General features: G+C 40.5%; 2 protein-coding genes across 14 annotated transcripts in view; one reads left to right on the top strand and one right to left on the bottom strand.

Moving 5' to 3' along the window:
• The window catches only part of pitpnm2 (phosphatidylinositol transfer protein, membrane-associated 2), a 72,217-nt gene extending 63,406 nt beyond the window's left edge, over positions 1-8,811 (top strand). For 7 of the 9 annotated variants that reach the window (XM_087271236.1, XM_087271239.1, XM_087271238.1 and 4 more), the window contains 5 exons: positions 2,291-2,439; positions 2,515-2,664; positions 3,270-3,453; positions 3,983-4,111; positions 6,166-8,811. In XM_087271236.1, the coding sequence (XP_087127362.1) occupies positions 2,291-2,439; positions 2,515-2,664; positions 3,270-3,453; positions 3,983-4,111; positions 6,166-6,501 (948 nt within the window). In that variant the 3' untranslated portion in view covers positions 6,502-8,811. The remainder of the gene's footprint in view (positions 1-2,290; positions 2,440-2,514; positions 2,665-3,269; positions 3,454-3,982; positions 4,112-6,165) is intronic. The other 2 variants (XR_015501484.1, XR_015501485.1) reach the window with 1 other exon arrangement.
• Positions 8,812-9,802: 991 nt separating this feature from the next.
• LOC100333835 (kinesin-like protein KIF2A) overlaps positions 9,803-17,500 on the bottom strand; it is a 42,442-nt gene continuing 34,744 nt past the window's right edge. For all 5 annotated transcript variants that reach the window (XM_087271363.1, XM_087271366.1, XM_087271364.1 and 2 more), the window contains exons 18-21: positions 17,246-17,381; positions 17,025-17,126; positions 10,914-11,049; positions 9,803-10,619 (exon numbers count right to left, since the gene is read on the bottom strand). In XM_087271363.1, the coding sequence (XP_087127489.1) occupies positions 10,534-10,619; positions 10,914-11,049; positions 17,025-17,126; positions 17,246-17,381 (460 nt within the window). In that variant the 3' untranslated portion in view covers positions 9,803-10,533. The remainder of the gene's footprint in view (positions 10,620-10,913; positions 11,050-17,024; positions 17,127-17,245; positions 17,382-17,500) is intronic.

The following is a 17,500-nucleotide window of genomic DNA, read 5'->3' on the forward strand; positions in this document are numbered from 1 at the left end:
ACGACACACAAACATGCAGACGACACACAAACATGCAGACGACACACAAACATGCAGACGACACACAAACATGCAGACGACACACAAACATGCAGACGACACACAATCATGCAGACGAGACACACAAACATGCAGACGACACACAAACATGCAGACGAGACACAATCATGCAGATGACACACAAACATGCAGACGACACACAAACATGCAGACGACACACAAACATGCAGACGACACACAAACATGCAGACGACACACAAACATGCAGACGACACACAATCATGCAGACGACACACAAACATGCAGACGAGACACACAAACATGCAGACGAGACACAATCATGCAGACAACACACAAACATGCAGACGACACACAATCATGCAGACGACACACAAACATGCAGACGAGACACACAAACATGCAGACGAGACACAATCATGCAGACGACACACAAACATGCAGACGACACACAAACATGCAGACGACACACAAACATGCAGACGACACACAAACATGCAGACGACACACAATCATGCAGACGAGACACACAAACATGCAGACGAGACACACAAACATGCAGACGAGACACAATCATGCAGACAACACACAAACATGCAGACGACACACAATCATGCAGACAACACACAAACATGCAGACGACACACAATCTTGCAGACGAGACACAAACATGCAGATGACACAGAAACAAGCAGACGACATGTTTTTTGTGTCAGATGCAGAACACACAGAAAACATGCAGATAACACACAGAAAACATGCAGATAACAGAGAAAACATGCAGATAACAGAGAAAACATGCAGATAACACAGAAAACATGCAGATAACACAGAAAACATGCAGAGAACACAAAGAAAACATGCAGAGAACACACAGAAAACATGCAGATAACACAGAAAACATGCAGATAACAGAGAAAACATGCAGATAACACACAGAAAACATGCAGATAACACAGAAAACATGCAGAGAACACAAAGAAAACATGCAGAGAACACACAGAAAACATGCAGATAACACAGAAAACATGCAGACAACAGAGAAAACATGCAGAGAACACACAGAAAACATGCAGAGAACACACAGAAAACATGCAGAGAACACAGAAAACATGCAGATAACACAGAAAACATGCAGATAACAGAGAAAACATGCAGATAACACACAGAAAACATGCAGATAACACAGAAAACATGCAGAGAACACAGAAAACATGCAGAGAACACACAGAAAACATGCAGATAACAGAGAAACATGCATATAACACAGAAAACATGCAGATAACACACAGAAAACATGCAGATAGCACACAGAAAACATGCAGATAACACACAGAAAAAATGCAGATAACACACAGAAAACATGCAGAGAACACAGAAAACATGCAGATAGCACACAGAAAACATGCAGAGAACACAGAAAACATGCAGATAACACACAGAAAACATGCAGAGAACACAGAAAACATCCAGAGAACACACAGAAAACATGCAGAGAACACAGAAAACATGCAGATAACACACAGAAAACATGCAGATAACACAGAAAACATGCAGAGAACACAGAAAACATGCAGATAACACAGAAAACATCCAGAGAACACGCAGAAAACATGCAGAGAACACAGAAAACATGCAGATAACACACAGAAAACATGCAGAGAACACACAGAAAACATGCAGATAACACAGAAAACATGCAGAGAACACAGAAAACATGCAGAGAACACACAGTAAACATGCAGATAACACAGAAAACATGCAGAGAACACACAGAAAACATGCAGAGAACACACAGAAAACATGCAGATAACACACAGAAAACATGCAGATAACACACAGAAAACATGCAGAGAACACACAGAAAACATGCAGAGAACACACAGAAAACATGCAGAGAACACACAGTAAACATGCAGATAACACAGAAAACATCCAGAGAACACGCAGAAAACATGCAGAGAACACAGAAAACATGCAGATAACACACAGAAAACATCCAGAGAACACGCAGAAAACATGCAGAGAACACAGAAAACATGCAGATAACACAGAAAACATGCAGAAGAAAGAGAAAACACAAAAAACATGCTCACTGGATGCAGAATATATGCAAACAACACACAGAAAACATGCAGACTGTGTACCTCCAGTGATTCGCGCAGTCATTCTGTAAATATTTTATTCCTAACATAGCGTGCCTCATGGGTTTCTCTAGTGTGTGTTCATCAAATGTGTGTTCATGTTTGTGTGTGTGTGTGTGTGTGCGCAGGTGGACGTGCACATCATGACGCAGCCGCCGTCAGGTGAGTGGGTGTACTTCAGCACAGAGCTGACCAACAGCAGCGGCCGGGTCTTTTACGAGATCCCCGACAGCAAACGCCTGAGCATAGGAGTGTATCCTGTGAAGATGGTGGTGCGGTACGTCTCACACACGCACTCACATACACACACACACACACACACACACTCTGACCACTCCTCTTCTGTCCACAGGGGTGACCACACGTCTGCAGACAGCTATCTGACGGTTCTCCCGCGTGGAACAGAGTTTGTGGTGTTCAGCATCGACGGCTCTTTCGCCGCCAGTGTCTCCATCATGGGCAGCGACCCCAAAGTACGGGCCGGAGCGGTGGACGTGGTCAGGTCAGAGCGTAACACCACACACACACACACACACACACACACAGATGTGGAGCGAGCGCTGCTCTTTACATCACATTACTGAGCTCACTCTGCAGTGTAGGGCTGAAGAGCTTCAGTTCAGTTTCCTGTAGGAGTAATAAACGCTGCACAGACGGGTGTGTTCATGACGATACACACACAGCTGAGGAATATGATGAGGACAGATCAGTTTCAACAGACCCAGCTGTCTTTCACATCTATAAATCAGTGGCAGTGAAGGAGAGCGCAGGTCTGGAGCCCGAAATACTCCAGCGTCTGCAGCCGCTCGCACGAGAACAACCGCAGGGCTGCTGAGTGCTGGATTCTGATTGGCTGATGAGCGCTCGGCGTCCTCCAGATCACACAGATGAATGGGGGCTCCTGCGACTGTCACTGAGTTGCTATGGTTACTGATTAAGGCAGCACACTTATATGGTGCTGTTGTCAAAACTGACTGGAACTACTTTTGTTTTATTGGACCCCCATCAGCCAATCAGAATCAAGAATATCTGCAGATTATCAAATTAATCTATGCTGTGTGTTTGTGTGTGTGTGTGTGTGTGTGTGTGTGTGTGTGTGTGTTATAGGCACTGGCAGGATCTGGGTTATCTGATCGTGTATGTGACGGGCCGGCCGGACATGCAGAAGCAGAGGGTGGTGGCGTGGCTCTCGCAGCATAATTTCCCGCATGGGATCGTGTCGTTCTGCGATGGACTGGTGCACGACCCGCTGCGGCACAAGGCCAACTTCCTGAAGACCCTCGTCACAGAGGTCAGAGGTCGTCTGCATCTGTCCACAGCACTCTCGCTTTTTAATGTGGGGTTTCCGCTCCTCTGGAGATGAACACGAGCTCTTTTCAGTGATGTACACTGCATTAGGATGGACAGTAACTGGGGAAGCAGAATAATGTCATATCTAATTCCAGACCATTCTGCTCCCTCATTAGCAGATTATTCTGCCTGTTTCAGGGGAAACTCTTCAATCTGACTCATTATGACTACTGGTCTAAAAACTGCTTCTTGATTTGTGAATCTTGCTATTTTTTAGACTAGAAACCAGTCAGCCTCTAAGTGAGATTAGCGTGTGTTTCAGTGTTCTGACTCCAGCTGTTCCTTTATTTTATCTGTTAAACTCAATGTTTAGAAGTGTTGTTGACTCCGGAGACTCGATGGTCACTCCTGACCTCATAGTGTGAGAAGCATGACTAATCCCTCTAAAAGAGATCTCCTCCTGTAATGGGAATGTGTGTGTGTTTCTGGTCTGCTGTAGATGTTGTGTAATGTCAATCTGCTGTTCTCAGGCTCATATGAAGATCTTCGCTGCTTACGGCTCCACCAAGGACATCTCTGTGTACACGTCACTCGGCCTGCCGCCGGCACAGATCTACATCGTGGGCCGACCCACCAAGAAGATGCAGCACCAATGCCAGGTACACCAACAACATCATCATTGTCATTTTAGACATCATGCAGAACACATGCAGACATGCAGACAGCGCGCAAAAAACATCCAGACAGCATGCAGAAAACATGCAGACAGCATGCAGATAACACAGAAAACATGCAGATAACACACAGAAAACATGCAGAGAACACACAGAAAACATGCAGATAACACAGAAAACATGCAGATAACACACAGAAAACATGCAGATAACAAAGAAACATGCAGATAGCACACAGAAAACATGCAGATAGCACACAGAAAACATGCAGAGAACACACAGAAAACATGCAAACATGCAGATAACACAGAAAACCTGCAGAGAACACACAGAAAACATGCAGAGAACACACAGAAAACATGCAGAGAACACAGAAAACACAGAAAACATGCAGAGAACACACAGAAAACATGCAGATAACACAGAAAACCTGCAGAGAACACACAGAAAACATGCAGAGAACACACAGAAAACATGCAGATAACACACAGAAAACATTCAGAGAACACGCAGAAAATACAGAAAACATGCAGAGAACACACAGAAAACATCCAGAGAACACGCAGAAAACACAGAAAACATGCAAAGAACACACAGAAAACATGCAGAGAACACACAGAAAACATGCAGATAACACACAGAAAACATGCAGAGAACACACAGAAAACATGCAGATAACACACAGAAAACATGCAGATAACACACAAAAAACATCCAGAGAACACGCAGAAAACACAGAAAACATGCAGAGAACACACAGAAAACATGCAGAGAACACACAGAAAACATGCAGAGAACACACAGAAAACATGCAGAGAACACACAGAAAACATGCAGATAACACGCAAAAAACATCCAGAGAACACGCAGAAAACACAGAAAACCTGCAGAGAACACACAGAAAACATGCAGAGAACACACAGAAAACATCCAGAGAACACGCAGAAAACACAGAAAACATGCAGAGAACACACAGAAAACATGCAGAGAACACACAGAAAACATGCAGAGAACACACAGAAAACATCCAGAGAACACGCAGAAAACACAGAAAACATGCAGAGAACACACAGAAAACATGCAGATAACACACAGAAAACATGCAGAGAACACACAGAAAACATCCAGAGAACACACAGAAAACCTGCAGAGAACACACAGAAAACATGCAGAGAACACACAGAAAACATGCAGAGAACACACAGAAAACATGCAGAGAACACACAGAAAACATCCAGAGAACACGCAGAAAACATGCAAACATGCAGATAACACAGAAAACCTGCAGAGAACACACAGAAAACATGCAGAGAACACACAGAAAACATGCAGAGAACACACAGAAAACACAGAAAACATGCAGAGAACACACAGAAAACATGCAGATAACACACAGAAAACATGCAGAGAACACACAGAAAACATCCAGAGAACACACAGAAAACATGCAGAGAACACACAGAAAACATGCAGATAACACACAGAAAACATGCAGAGAACACACAGAAAACATGCAGATAACAGAGAAAACATGCAGATAACAGAGAAAACATGCAGATAACACAGAAAACATGCAGATAACACAGAAAACATCCAGAGAACATGCAGAAAACACAGAAAACATGCAGAAAACACAGAAAACATGCAGAGAACACACAGAAAACATGCAGAGAACACGCAGAAAACATCCAGAGAACATGCAGAACACACAGAAAACATGCAGAACACACAGAAAACATGCAGAGAACACACAGAAAACATGCAGAGAACACGCAGAAAACATCCAGAGAACATGCAGAACACACAGAAAACATGCAGAACACACAGAAAACATGCAGAGAACACACAGAAAACATGCAGAACACACAGAAAACATGCAGAGAACATACAGAAAACATGCAGAGAACACACAGAAAACATGCAGATAACACACAGAAAACATGCAGATAACACACAGAAAACATGCAGAGAACAGAAAACGTAGACGACACAGAAAACATGCAGATGTTGAGAGTGTTGTGTGTGTGTGTATTCTGCAGTTCATCACGGACGGGTACGCGTCTCACCTGTCCCAGCTGGAGTATAATCAGAGATCCAGACCTGCCAAGACCGGCAGCACCCGCATGGTTCTGCGCAAGGGCAGCTTCGGGCTGGGCAGCGGAGACTTCCTGCGGAAGAGGAACCACCTGCTGCGCACCATCTCCAGCCAGCCCTCACCCACCACACCACTGCCGGCGGCCCGACCCGAGCGCGCCCAGAGCCAGTCGGAGTGTGACCGCGAGCGGGCCGAGCGAGCCCAGAGGAGCATGAGCATTGCCGCCGGCTGCTGGGGGCGGAGCACCAAACTGGAGGGTGGAGCCTTGAGCCCCAAATAGGATCCACCCACCGCCCTTCCCTGAGTTCCGCAGGATCCGGACAGTGTGACCGCAGACTCTCACCACTGCTGCATGGAGATCTTCATTTCAGTCCGGCACACACACCTGCTGCAGGAGCCCCGAGCGGGCCAGGGGCTGCTGACCAATCACTGAGTGTGTGTGTGTGTGTGCGGACTCTCCTCACCTGTGTGTGTATTTACATGTGTGTGTGACTCCTCTGACCTGCTCAGGACAGCCATGAACAGAGGAGCGCACCCACACACACACACACACACAGCCGTCCAGATCAGCTCCAGCCCACACACCTGAACTATCAACACACAACCCTTTACTAGCTGCAATACCTGCAACCGCCTGCAGGGACACACACACAGTACATGTCACACACATGCTGAACACACCATACACACCCCAGCTGTAAACACTCTGCACACACGCTGGACACACCAAATCTGTCTCAAACATGCTGTAAACACACCACACACACGCTGAATACACCAAGCACACCCAACATGCCACACACACATGCTGGACACACCAAACACACCAAAATCTCAAACATGCTGTAAACACACACACACACACTGAACACCTCACTCATATGCTGGACAACACACACATATGCTAAATACACACACACACACATGGTCTGCTGGAGTCACATGACCATGAGCACATGCTGGTCATCTCTGCACACTCCTGCCACACCTGCACAGATGTGTGTGTGATAAACACACACACACACACACACACACACACACAGCGCTGGTCATGTGTCCAGGTTTCTCCAGGTCAGTTCTGCTCATCTCTTCATGCTTTTAGTTTTTAATGCAGCTTTTATGAAGACTGGAAGAGCCGAGCGGCCCCCTGACCCCTGACCCTGACCCTGACCCCGCAGGTCACCTGTAGATACTGTAAAGAGACTGTAAATCTGACTATATAGCATACGTCACGCGCAGAGTTTATTTATTCCTGTAGCGGGAGGAGCTCTCAAACCCACCAATGAGGCGATCCGTCTGCGTAACCATAGAGACAGTGTTTCTGTAGCAGAGCTGAAGGACAATCATCCAGCAGCACACACACACACACACACACACACACTCCTGAACTGACTCAGACAGCTGATGGTGCAGCTGAGGCTCTCTGCACGCCGGCTCCACCTGTATCTTCATCATCTTCATCATCAGTGGTCTTCAGCGGCGTCGGGCTGAGCTGTGGTCTTCAGGGGTCTGCGCTGCTGGACACTTCTGATTACTGGCTGATCTGAATGTGGACCACTGAACTGAAGCCACAGTCTGGACACTGCAGAGGACTGTTCAATCATCACACACACACACACACACACACACACACACACACACACACACACACAGAGAGAGAGAGAGACACACACACAGACACATATTTCAACATGCACAGAGAAACACACAAACAGAGATACACACTCCCTGACAAACACACTCTTTCAGATCTACACACACACACACACACACACACACACACACACACACACACACTCTCACACACAAAAGCACACACTCCCTGACAAACATTCCTTCAGTTGCGCACACACCAGGAGAGACAGACACACACACACTCTCACAAACACACACAGAGATACACAAAGCACACCTTCAGACATACACACACACACAGTTATACACACATTCTCATTGATGCACACATTACCAAACACACACACACACACACTTGCTCTGTATTACACACACACTGAGACAAACATACACACATTTCCACACAGACACTCTTCACTTTCTCTCTCTCACACACACACACACACTCCTAGATAAGCTCTTACAGCGCAAGTGTTTCAGCTCTGCTCAGTTCTGTCAGACGGCGCTGGTCCACTGATGGTGTTCACAGTGCTGAGCAGAGCTGCGGCGCTTCAGGAGTCCAGTTCAACACCCGTTACAGACACACTCACACAAACATTCTCTCTCTCACACAACACAGACACACACACACTCACACTCTTTTGTCCTCTGCATGTGAGTGTGCTGCGCTCTCCTCCTCCTCCTCCTCCTCCAGGGTTGTACAGTCGTCCAGGATGATGGTGAACAGTGCAGGCTGAACTCCTCCAGCTTCCCCCAGAGCTGGCGTGTGTGTTCTGCGGTACATCAGCACACGTGTAGACGAGCGGATCTGCAGTGTGTGTGTCATCAGCTGATATTAATATTCTGATCAATCATGTTATCTGTTGCCAAACGCTTGTTTCTGCTGTAGATCTGGTCCTCCTCCTCCTCATGTGTGTAACTGTATGTTCTGTGGATTAAATACAGTTGGACAGCTGCTGTCGCCTCCTGTCGTGTGTTCACCTGTTCAGTGGATGATCAGTGTTGATTTACTCCACACGCGCTCTTCGTCTAGGGCAGGGGTGTCAAACTCAATTCCTGGAGGGCCGCAGTCCTGCACAGTTTAGTTCCACCCCTGCTCCAACACACTTACCTGTAGGTTACAAACAAGCCTGAAGGACTCGATTAGTTTGATCAGGTGTGTTTAATTAGGGTTGAACTAAACTGTGCAGAGCTGCGGCCTCCAGGAACTGAGTTTGACACCTGTGCTCTAGGGGGAATACCTGTTCTCAATCAGTGGATTTTTTTGGTCATGTGATTTCATTTTTTCATTCGCTGTGTAAAACGTGCTGGATAAGTTGGCGGTTCATTCCACTGTGGCCACCCCGGATTAATAAAGGGACTAAGCTGAAAAGAAAATGAAGGAATTTTATTTGCTCGAGATTTTTCTTGTTGCTCAAGTGATTTTTGCTCGTGTTTTGATTTGCTTGTGATTTTTTTGTGATTTTGATTGTAATTATTTTGCTTGTTTTTTGTTTTGCTCGTGATTTTTGTGACTAAGTTTGTTTTGCTCATCTTTTTTGCTCATGAATTTTTGGCTCATTAGATTTTCTTTGATCTCATGATTATTTTTCTTTTGGTCATGTGATTTCATTTTGCGGATGTAATCGTGCTCGTCTTCTTAGCTGTTGATATTTTGCTTATTTGATTTCTTTGCTTATTATTATTTTTTTTGCATGTGATTTTTTGCTCATGAATTTTTGGCTTGTAAGATTTTCTGATTTCGTTTTGTGCATATATGGTTTTTGCAGTATATATGTTGATTGTTTTGCTCATGTAACTCTTTGGCGGGCACTGTGTGATCTTTCTTGTTCTTCCCTTTAGTGTGATTTTATTTTTTGACCAGTTTGTGTTGAACTTGATAACACATCTCTGAGTATCTTCATGTCTCTGCTGTAGTGAGCTACACACACACACACACACCCAAGTTTTCCAAATGCTCTTTATTTGAGCACACACTGATCCAGAGTCTGTTCATCACAGTGCGCCGCTCCTGGACAGCGGTTATAAAACACTGCTGCGGGAGTAAATAACACTGTAAACAGGACGTTCCCTTCAGCTGTAGAGAACACACTGACGCCAGGATCCTCTGCTGACAGAAGACAGAGCAGCTCCACCAGAATTCACACATTGAGTTCAGTCAGCCTCAAGTTTTTAAGGGTCATTTGAGCAAACAGGAAACTGTCAGCAGCACATCTGAACACGTCACCAATATCCCAACATCAGCTGAAATACATCACTGACCCCTCTGTGATCTCACAGGTAATGAGACTCAGCCTCAGCCTGAACATCTTTTACAGTGTGTGTGTGTGTGTGTGTGTGTGAGATCTGTCAGCTCTGTGCCCTGCTGCTTCACCAAAACACACAAAGAAAAACACACACCATTAAAAAAAGAGATACAAAACTGTTAATACAAATGAGAAACAATTTAGATTTTTAAATAATAATAATAAAATAAAGCCATGTTAAAAGTGTGTGTGTGTGTGTGTGTGAGATGATGTCAGCACTGAGTATTTCCTTCACTCCGGAGCCTGCGTCTTCACGGTGAGCCTGTTCCTCCAACACACACAGTTCATCTTTATATTTATATAAATGTACAGAGAGAGTTTGCAGTATGTACAGCTCATGCATCAGCCGGCGCCGGGCATGCTGGGATTGCTCAGAGCACTCGCGGGCGTTTGGGGTCGATCTGTTTACTGGCCTGCTCCTCCTCTTGCAGCGCCGAGCGGAATGACTTCACTTTATCTGGCACACACACACACACACACACACACACACAGGTTTCACTTTTAAGAACTTTAGGGGTGCAAATAATCTTGCATATTAGAGAAGAGTCAGTGTAAAGCACACACACATCTGAATCTGCATTAAGAAGCTGAAGTGGATCTGCTGAAATTCTGACATTCCCACATCATGTTCATGTCTTTAACAAGTAATAACTCTTTACAACAAGCTGTACTGATGCATTCATGAACATGAACTGAAATATGAGCTGCAATATTGTTCATACAAGTGTGTGTACATGTGTGTGAATCTGACCTCTGAGCTCAACCAACACGTCAATCTTCTGATCCAGGATCTGCTCAAGCTGTGTGGCGAACGACTCCACATCATAATCCACCTCCTCCGTCATCTCCAACAGAACCTTCTCATCCTCCAGCCAGCGGATCGACTCCTGCACACACACACGCGTACACATGCACACGCACGCACACGCACGCACGCACACACACACACACACACACACAGTGACAAAGAACTAAAAAGTGGGAAAAATAAAATTTTTACATGATATTATCATTATTAACAGTAAAATGAACACGCTTAAGTATGACTAAAGTGCGAAAGATCAAATTTTTCGTGGTTTAGCACGCGATTATTAAAAACATAAAACCGTAAAATGAACACGCTTAAGTATGAATAAAGTGCTAAAGATAAAATTTTTCGTGGTTTAGCCTCGATTATTAAAAACATGAAACAGTAAAATGAACACGCTTAAGTATGAATAAAGTGCGAAAGATCAAATTTTTCGTGGTTTAGCACGCGATTATTAAAAACATAAAACCGTAAAATGAACACGCTTAAGTATGAATAAAGTGCTAAAGATAAAATTTTTCGTGGTTTAGCCTCGATTATTAAAAACATGAAACAGTAAAATGAACACGCTTAAGTATGAATAAAGTGCGAAAGAATAAATTTTTCGTGGTTTTAGCACGCGGTTATTAAAAACATGAAACAGTAAAATGAACACGTTTAAGTATGACTAAAGTGCGAAAGAATAAATTTTCATGATTTTGACATGTGGTTATTAAAAACATGAAACAGTAAAATGAACACGCTTAAGTATGAATAAAGTGCGAAAGATAAAATTTTTAGTGGTTTTAGCACGCGATTATTAAAAACATGAAACAGTAAAATGAACACGCTTAAGTATGAATTAAGTGCGAAAGATAAAATTTTCATGATTTTGACATGTGGTTATTAAAAACATGAAACAGTAAAATTAACACGCTTAAGTATGACTAAAGTGCGAAAGATCAAATTTTTCGTGGTTTAGCACGCGATTATTAAAAACATGAAACAGTAAAATGAACACGCTTAAGTATGAATAAAGTGCGAAAGATCAAATTTTTCGTGGTTTTAGCACGCGATTATTAAAAACATAAAACCGTAAAATGAACACGCTTAAGTATGAATAAAGTGCTAAAGATAAAATTTTTCGTGGTTTAGCCTCGATTATTAAAAACATGAAACAGTAAAATGAACACGCTTAAGTATGACTAAAGTGCTAAAGATCAAATTTTTCGTGGTTTTAGCACGCGATTATTAAAAACATGAAACAGTAAAATGAACACGCTTAAGTATGAATAAAGTGCAAAAGATCAAATTTTTCGTGGTTTTAGCACGCGATTATTAAAAACATGAAACAGTAAAATTAACACGCTTAAGTATGAATAAAGTGCGAAAGATCAAATTTTACGTGGTTTTAGCACGCGATTATTAAAAACATGAAACAGTAAAATGAACACGCTTAAGTATGAATAAAGTGCGAAAGATCAAATTTTTCGTGGTTTTAGCACGCGGTTATTAAAAACATGAAACAGTAAAATGAACACGTTTAAGTATGAATAAAGTGCTAAAGATCAAATTTTTCGTGGTTTTAGCACGCGGTTATTAAAAACATGAAACAGTAAAATGAACACGTTTAAGTATGACTAAAGTGCGAAAGAATAAATTTTCATGATTTTGACATGTGGTTATTAAAAACATGAAACAGTAAAATGAACACGCTTAAGTATGAATAAAGTGCGAAAGATAAAATTTTTAGTGGTTTTAGCACGCGATTATTAAAAACATGAAACAGTAAAATGAACACGCTTAAGTATGAATTAAGTGCGAAAGATAAAATTTTCATGATTTTGACATGTGGTTATTAAAAACATGAAACAGTAAAATGAACACGCTTAAGTATGACTAAAGTGCGAAAGATCAAATTCTTCGTGGTTTTAGCACGCGATTATTAAAAACATAAAACCGTAAAATGAACACGCTTAAGTATGAATAAAGTGCTAAAGATAACTTTTTTCGTGGTTTTAGCACGCGATTATTAAAAACATGAAACAGTAAAATGGACACGCTTAAGTATGACTAAAGTGCAAAAGCACACGATTATTAAAAACATGAAACAGTAAAATTAACACGCTTAAGTATGAATAAAGTGCGAAAGATCAAATTTTTCGTGGTTTAGCACGCGATTATTAAAAACATGAAACAGTAAAATGAACACGTTTAAGTATGACTAAAGTGCGAAAGATCAAATTTTTCGTGGTTTTAGCACGCGATTATTAAAAACATGAAACAGTAAAATGAACACGCTTAAGTATGAATAAAGTGCGAAAGATCAAATTTTTCGTGGTTTAGCCTCGATTATTAAAAACATGAAACAGTAAAATGAACACGCTTAAGTATGAATAAAGTGCAAAAGATCAAATTTTTCGTGGTTTTAGCACGCGATTATTAAAAACATGAAACAGTAAAATGAACACGCTTAAGTATGAATAAAGTGCAAAAGATCAAATTTTTCGTGGTTTTAGCACGCGATTATTAAAAACATGAAACAGTAAAATGAACACGCTTAAGTATGAATAAAGTGGGAAAGATCAAATTTTTCGTGGTTTAGCCTCGATTATTAAAAACATGAAACAGTAAAATTAACACGCTTAAGTATGAATAAAGTGCGAAAGATCAAATTTTTCGTGGTTTTAGCACGCGGTTATTAAAAACATGAAACAGTAAAATGAACACGTTTAAGTATGACTAAAGTGCGAAAGAATAAATTTTCATGATTTTGACATGTGGTTATTAAAATCATGAAACAGTAAAATGAACACGCTTAAGTATGAATAAAGTGCGAAAGATAAAATTTTTAGTGGTTTTATCACGCGATTATTAAAAACATGAAACAGTAAAATGAACACGCTTAAGTATGAATTAAGTGCGAAAGATAAAATTTTCATGATTTTGACATGTGGTTATTAAAAACATGAAACAGTAAAATGAACACGCTTAAGTATGACTAAAGTGCGAAAGATCAAATTCTTCGTGGTTTTAGCACGCGATTATTAAAAACATAAAACCGTAAAATGAACACGCTTAAGTATGAATAAAGTGCTAAAGATAACTTTTTTCGTGGTTTTAGCACGCGATTATTAAAAACATGAAACAGTAAAATGGACACGCTTAAGTATGACTAAAGTGCAAAAGCACACGATTATTAAAAACATGAAACAGTAAAATTAACACGCTTAAGTATGAATAAAGTGCGAAAGATCAAATTTTTCGTGGTTTAGCACGCGATTATTAAAAACATGAAACAGTAAAATGAACACGTTTAAGTATGACTAAAGTGCGAAAGATCAAATTTTTCGTGGTTTTAGCACGCCATTATTAAAAACATGAAACAGTAAAATGAACACGCTTAAGTATGACTAAAGTGCAGAAGATCAAATTTTTCGTGGTTTTAGCACGCGATTATTAAAAACATGGAACAGTAAAATGAACACGCTTAAGTATGAATAAAGTGCGAAAGATCAAATTTTTCGTGGTTTTAGCACGCGATTATTAAAAACATGAAACAGTAAAATGAACACGCTTAAGTATGAATAAAGTGCGAAAGATCAAATTTTTCGTGGTTTTAGCACGCGATTATTAAAAACATGAAACAGTAAAATGAACACGCTTAAGTATGAATAAAGTGCGAAAGATCAAATTTTTCGTGGTTTTAGCACGCGATTATTAAAAACATGAAACAGTAAAATGAACACGCTTAAGTATGAATAAAGTGCGAAAGATAAAATTTTTCGTGGTTTTAGCACGCAATTATTAAAAACATGAAAACTGTAAAATGAACACGCTTAAGTATGACTAAAGTGCGAAAGATCAAATTTTTCGTGGTTTTAGCACGCGATTATTAAAAACATGAAACAGTAAAATGAACACGCTTAAGTATGACTAAAGTGCGAAAGATAACATTTTTCGTGGTTTTAGCACGCAATTATTAAAAACATGAAAACTGTAAAATGAACACGCTTAAGTATGATTAAAGTGCGAAAGATCAAATTTTTCGTGGTTTTAGCACGCGATTATTAAAAACATGAAACAGTAAAATGAACACGTTTAAGTATGACTAAAGTGCGAAAGAATACATTTTTCGTGATTTTAGCACACGATTATTAAAAACGTGAAACAGTAAAATGAACACGCTTAAGTATGAATAAAGTGCAAAAGATAAAATTTTTCGTGGTTTTAGCACGCGATTATTAAAAACATGAAACAGTAAAATGAACACGCTTAAGTATGACTAAAGTGCGAAAGATCAAATTTTTCGTGGTTTATCACGCGATTATTAAAAACATGAAACAGTAAAATGAACACGCTTAAGTATGACTAAAGTGCGAAAGATAACATTTTCGTGATTTTGGCACACGATTATTAAAAACATGGATCAGAAAAATGAACACGTTTAAGTATGACTAAAGTGCGAAAGATCAAATTTTCATGATTTTGCATGTGGTTATTAAAAACATGAAACAGTAAAATGAACAAGCTTAAGTATGACTAAAGTGCGAAAGATCAAATTTTTCGTGGTTTAGCACGCGATTATTAAAAACATGAAACAGTAAAATGAACACGCTTAAGTATGACTAAAGTGCGAAAGATAACTTTTTTCGTGGTTTTAGCACGTGATTATTAAAAACATGAAACAGTAAAATTAACACGCTTAAGTATGACTAAAGTGCGAAAGATAACTTTTTTCGCGGTTTTAGCACGCGATTATTAAAAACATGGAACAGTAAAATGAACACGCTTAAGTATGACTAAAGTGCGAAAGATCAAATTTTTTCGTGGTTTTAGCACGCGATTATTAAAAACATGGAACAGTAAAATAAACACGCTTAAGTATGACTAAAGTGCGAAAGATCAAATTTACGTGATTTTGGCACACGATTATTAAAAACATGAAACAGTAAAATGAACACGCTTAAGTATGGCTAAAGTGCGAAAGATCAAATTTTTCGTGGTTTTAGCACGCGGTTATTAAAAACATGAAACAGTAAAATGAACACGTTTAAGTATGACTAAAGTGCGAAAGAATAAATTTTCATGATTTTGACATGTGGTTATTAAAAACATGAAACAGTAAAATGAACACGCTTAAGTATGACTAAAGTGCGAAAGATCAAATTTTTCGTGGTTTAGCACGCGGTTATTAAAAACATGAAACAGTAAAATGAACACGCTTAAGTATGACTAAAGTGCGAAAGATCAAATTTTTCGTGGTTTAGCACGCGGTTATTAAAAACATGAAACAGTAAAATGAACACGCTTAAGTATGACTAAAGTGCGAAAGATAACTTTTTTCGTGGTTTTAGCACGCGATTATTAAAAACATGAAACAGTAAAATGAACAAGCTTAAGTATGACTAAAGTGCGAAAGATCAAATTTTTCGCGGTTTTAGCACGCGATTATTAAAAACATGGAACAGTAAAATGAACACGCTTAAGTATGACTAAAGTGCGAAAGATCAAATTTTTCGCGGTTTTAGCACGCGATTATTAAAAACATGGAACAGTAAAATGAACACGCTTAAGTATGACTAAAGTGCGAAAGATCAAATTTACGTGATTTTGGCATGCGATTGATAAAAACATGGAACAGTAAAATAAACACGCTTAAGTATGACTAAAGTGCGAAAGATCAAATTTACGTGATTTTGGCATGCGATTGATAAAAACATGGAACAGTAAAATAAACACGCTTAAGTATGACTAAAGTGCGAAAGATCAAATTCTCATGATTTTGGCCGTCATGTATTTAAAGATACAATTATTTATGACTTTGGCACGCAATTAAAATAAACTTTATAAAATACGACTAGCGTGAGAAAGACAGTTATTGATCATTAGGAAAGTGCTAAGCTACGCTGTTTACTGTCGTATAAACTTCATTTCACTCATGAATACTGTTGATTTTATTATAAACTCTGGATTAATGTGAGGCTGCTTGATGATTTTCGTCATGTCTAATAATTACACCACCTGTGATGTTAATCCTGTCTGAATAAAGACTTATAAACATCGCAAACAAACCTGGAAGACGGCGCGGTGGTCCTCCAACACCTGCTCCTCCATCTCCACCAGCTGAGACACCACCTCATGGAAGGTGAAGAGCTGCGGGGACACTTCCTCTTCCTGTCAGTCACATGAACAAAACGGCATTACAGGGCTGTGTGCGTGTCTGTGTATGCATTTGTAGTTGTATATATATATATATATATGTGTGTGTGTGTGTGTGTGTGTGTGTGTCTTACGTTTTGTTCACAGAGCAGTTTGAGGTCGTCTCTCTGCGGTGAGCTCCCCATCCCCCACTGTGCCTCCAAAACCTCCAACTGAGACCCAACCCGACTCTCTGGCAGCACACCAGGGTCCAGAACCAGCTCCTTCATTCTGCGCAAAACACACACACAGACACACACACACACACATACACACACACATTATTAAAATATACAAAAACAAATAGAAACACGAACACACATACACAGACATGATTAGCAACGTAGGAA

This window comes from Danio rerio, chromosome 10 (genome assembly GCF_052040795.2).
Source record: "Danio rerio strain M-AB ecotype USA chromosome 10, GRCz13ab, whole genome shotgun sequence".
Classification (NCBI taxonomy): domain Eukaryota; kingdom Metazoa; phylum Chordata; class Actinopteri; order Cypriniformes; family Danionidae; genus Danio; species Danio rerio.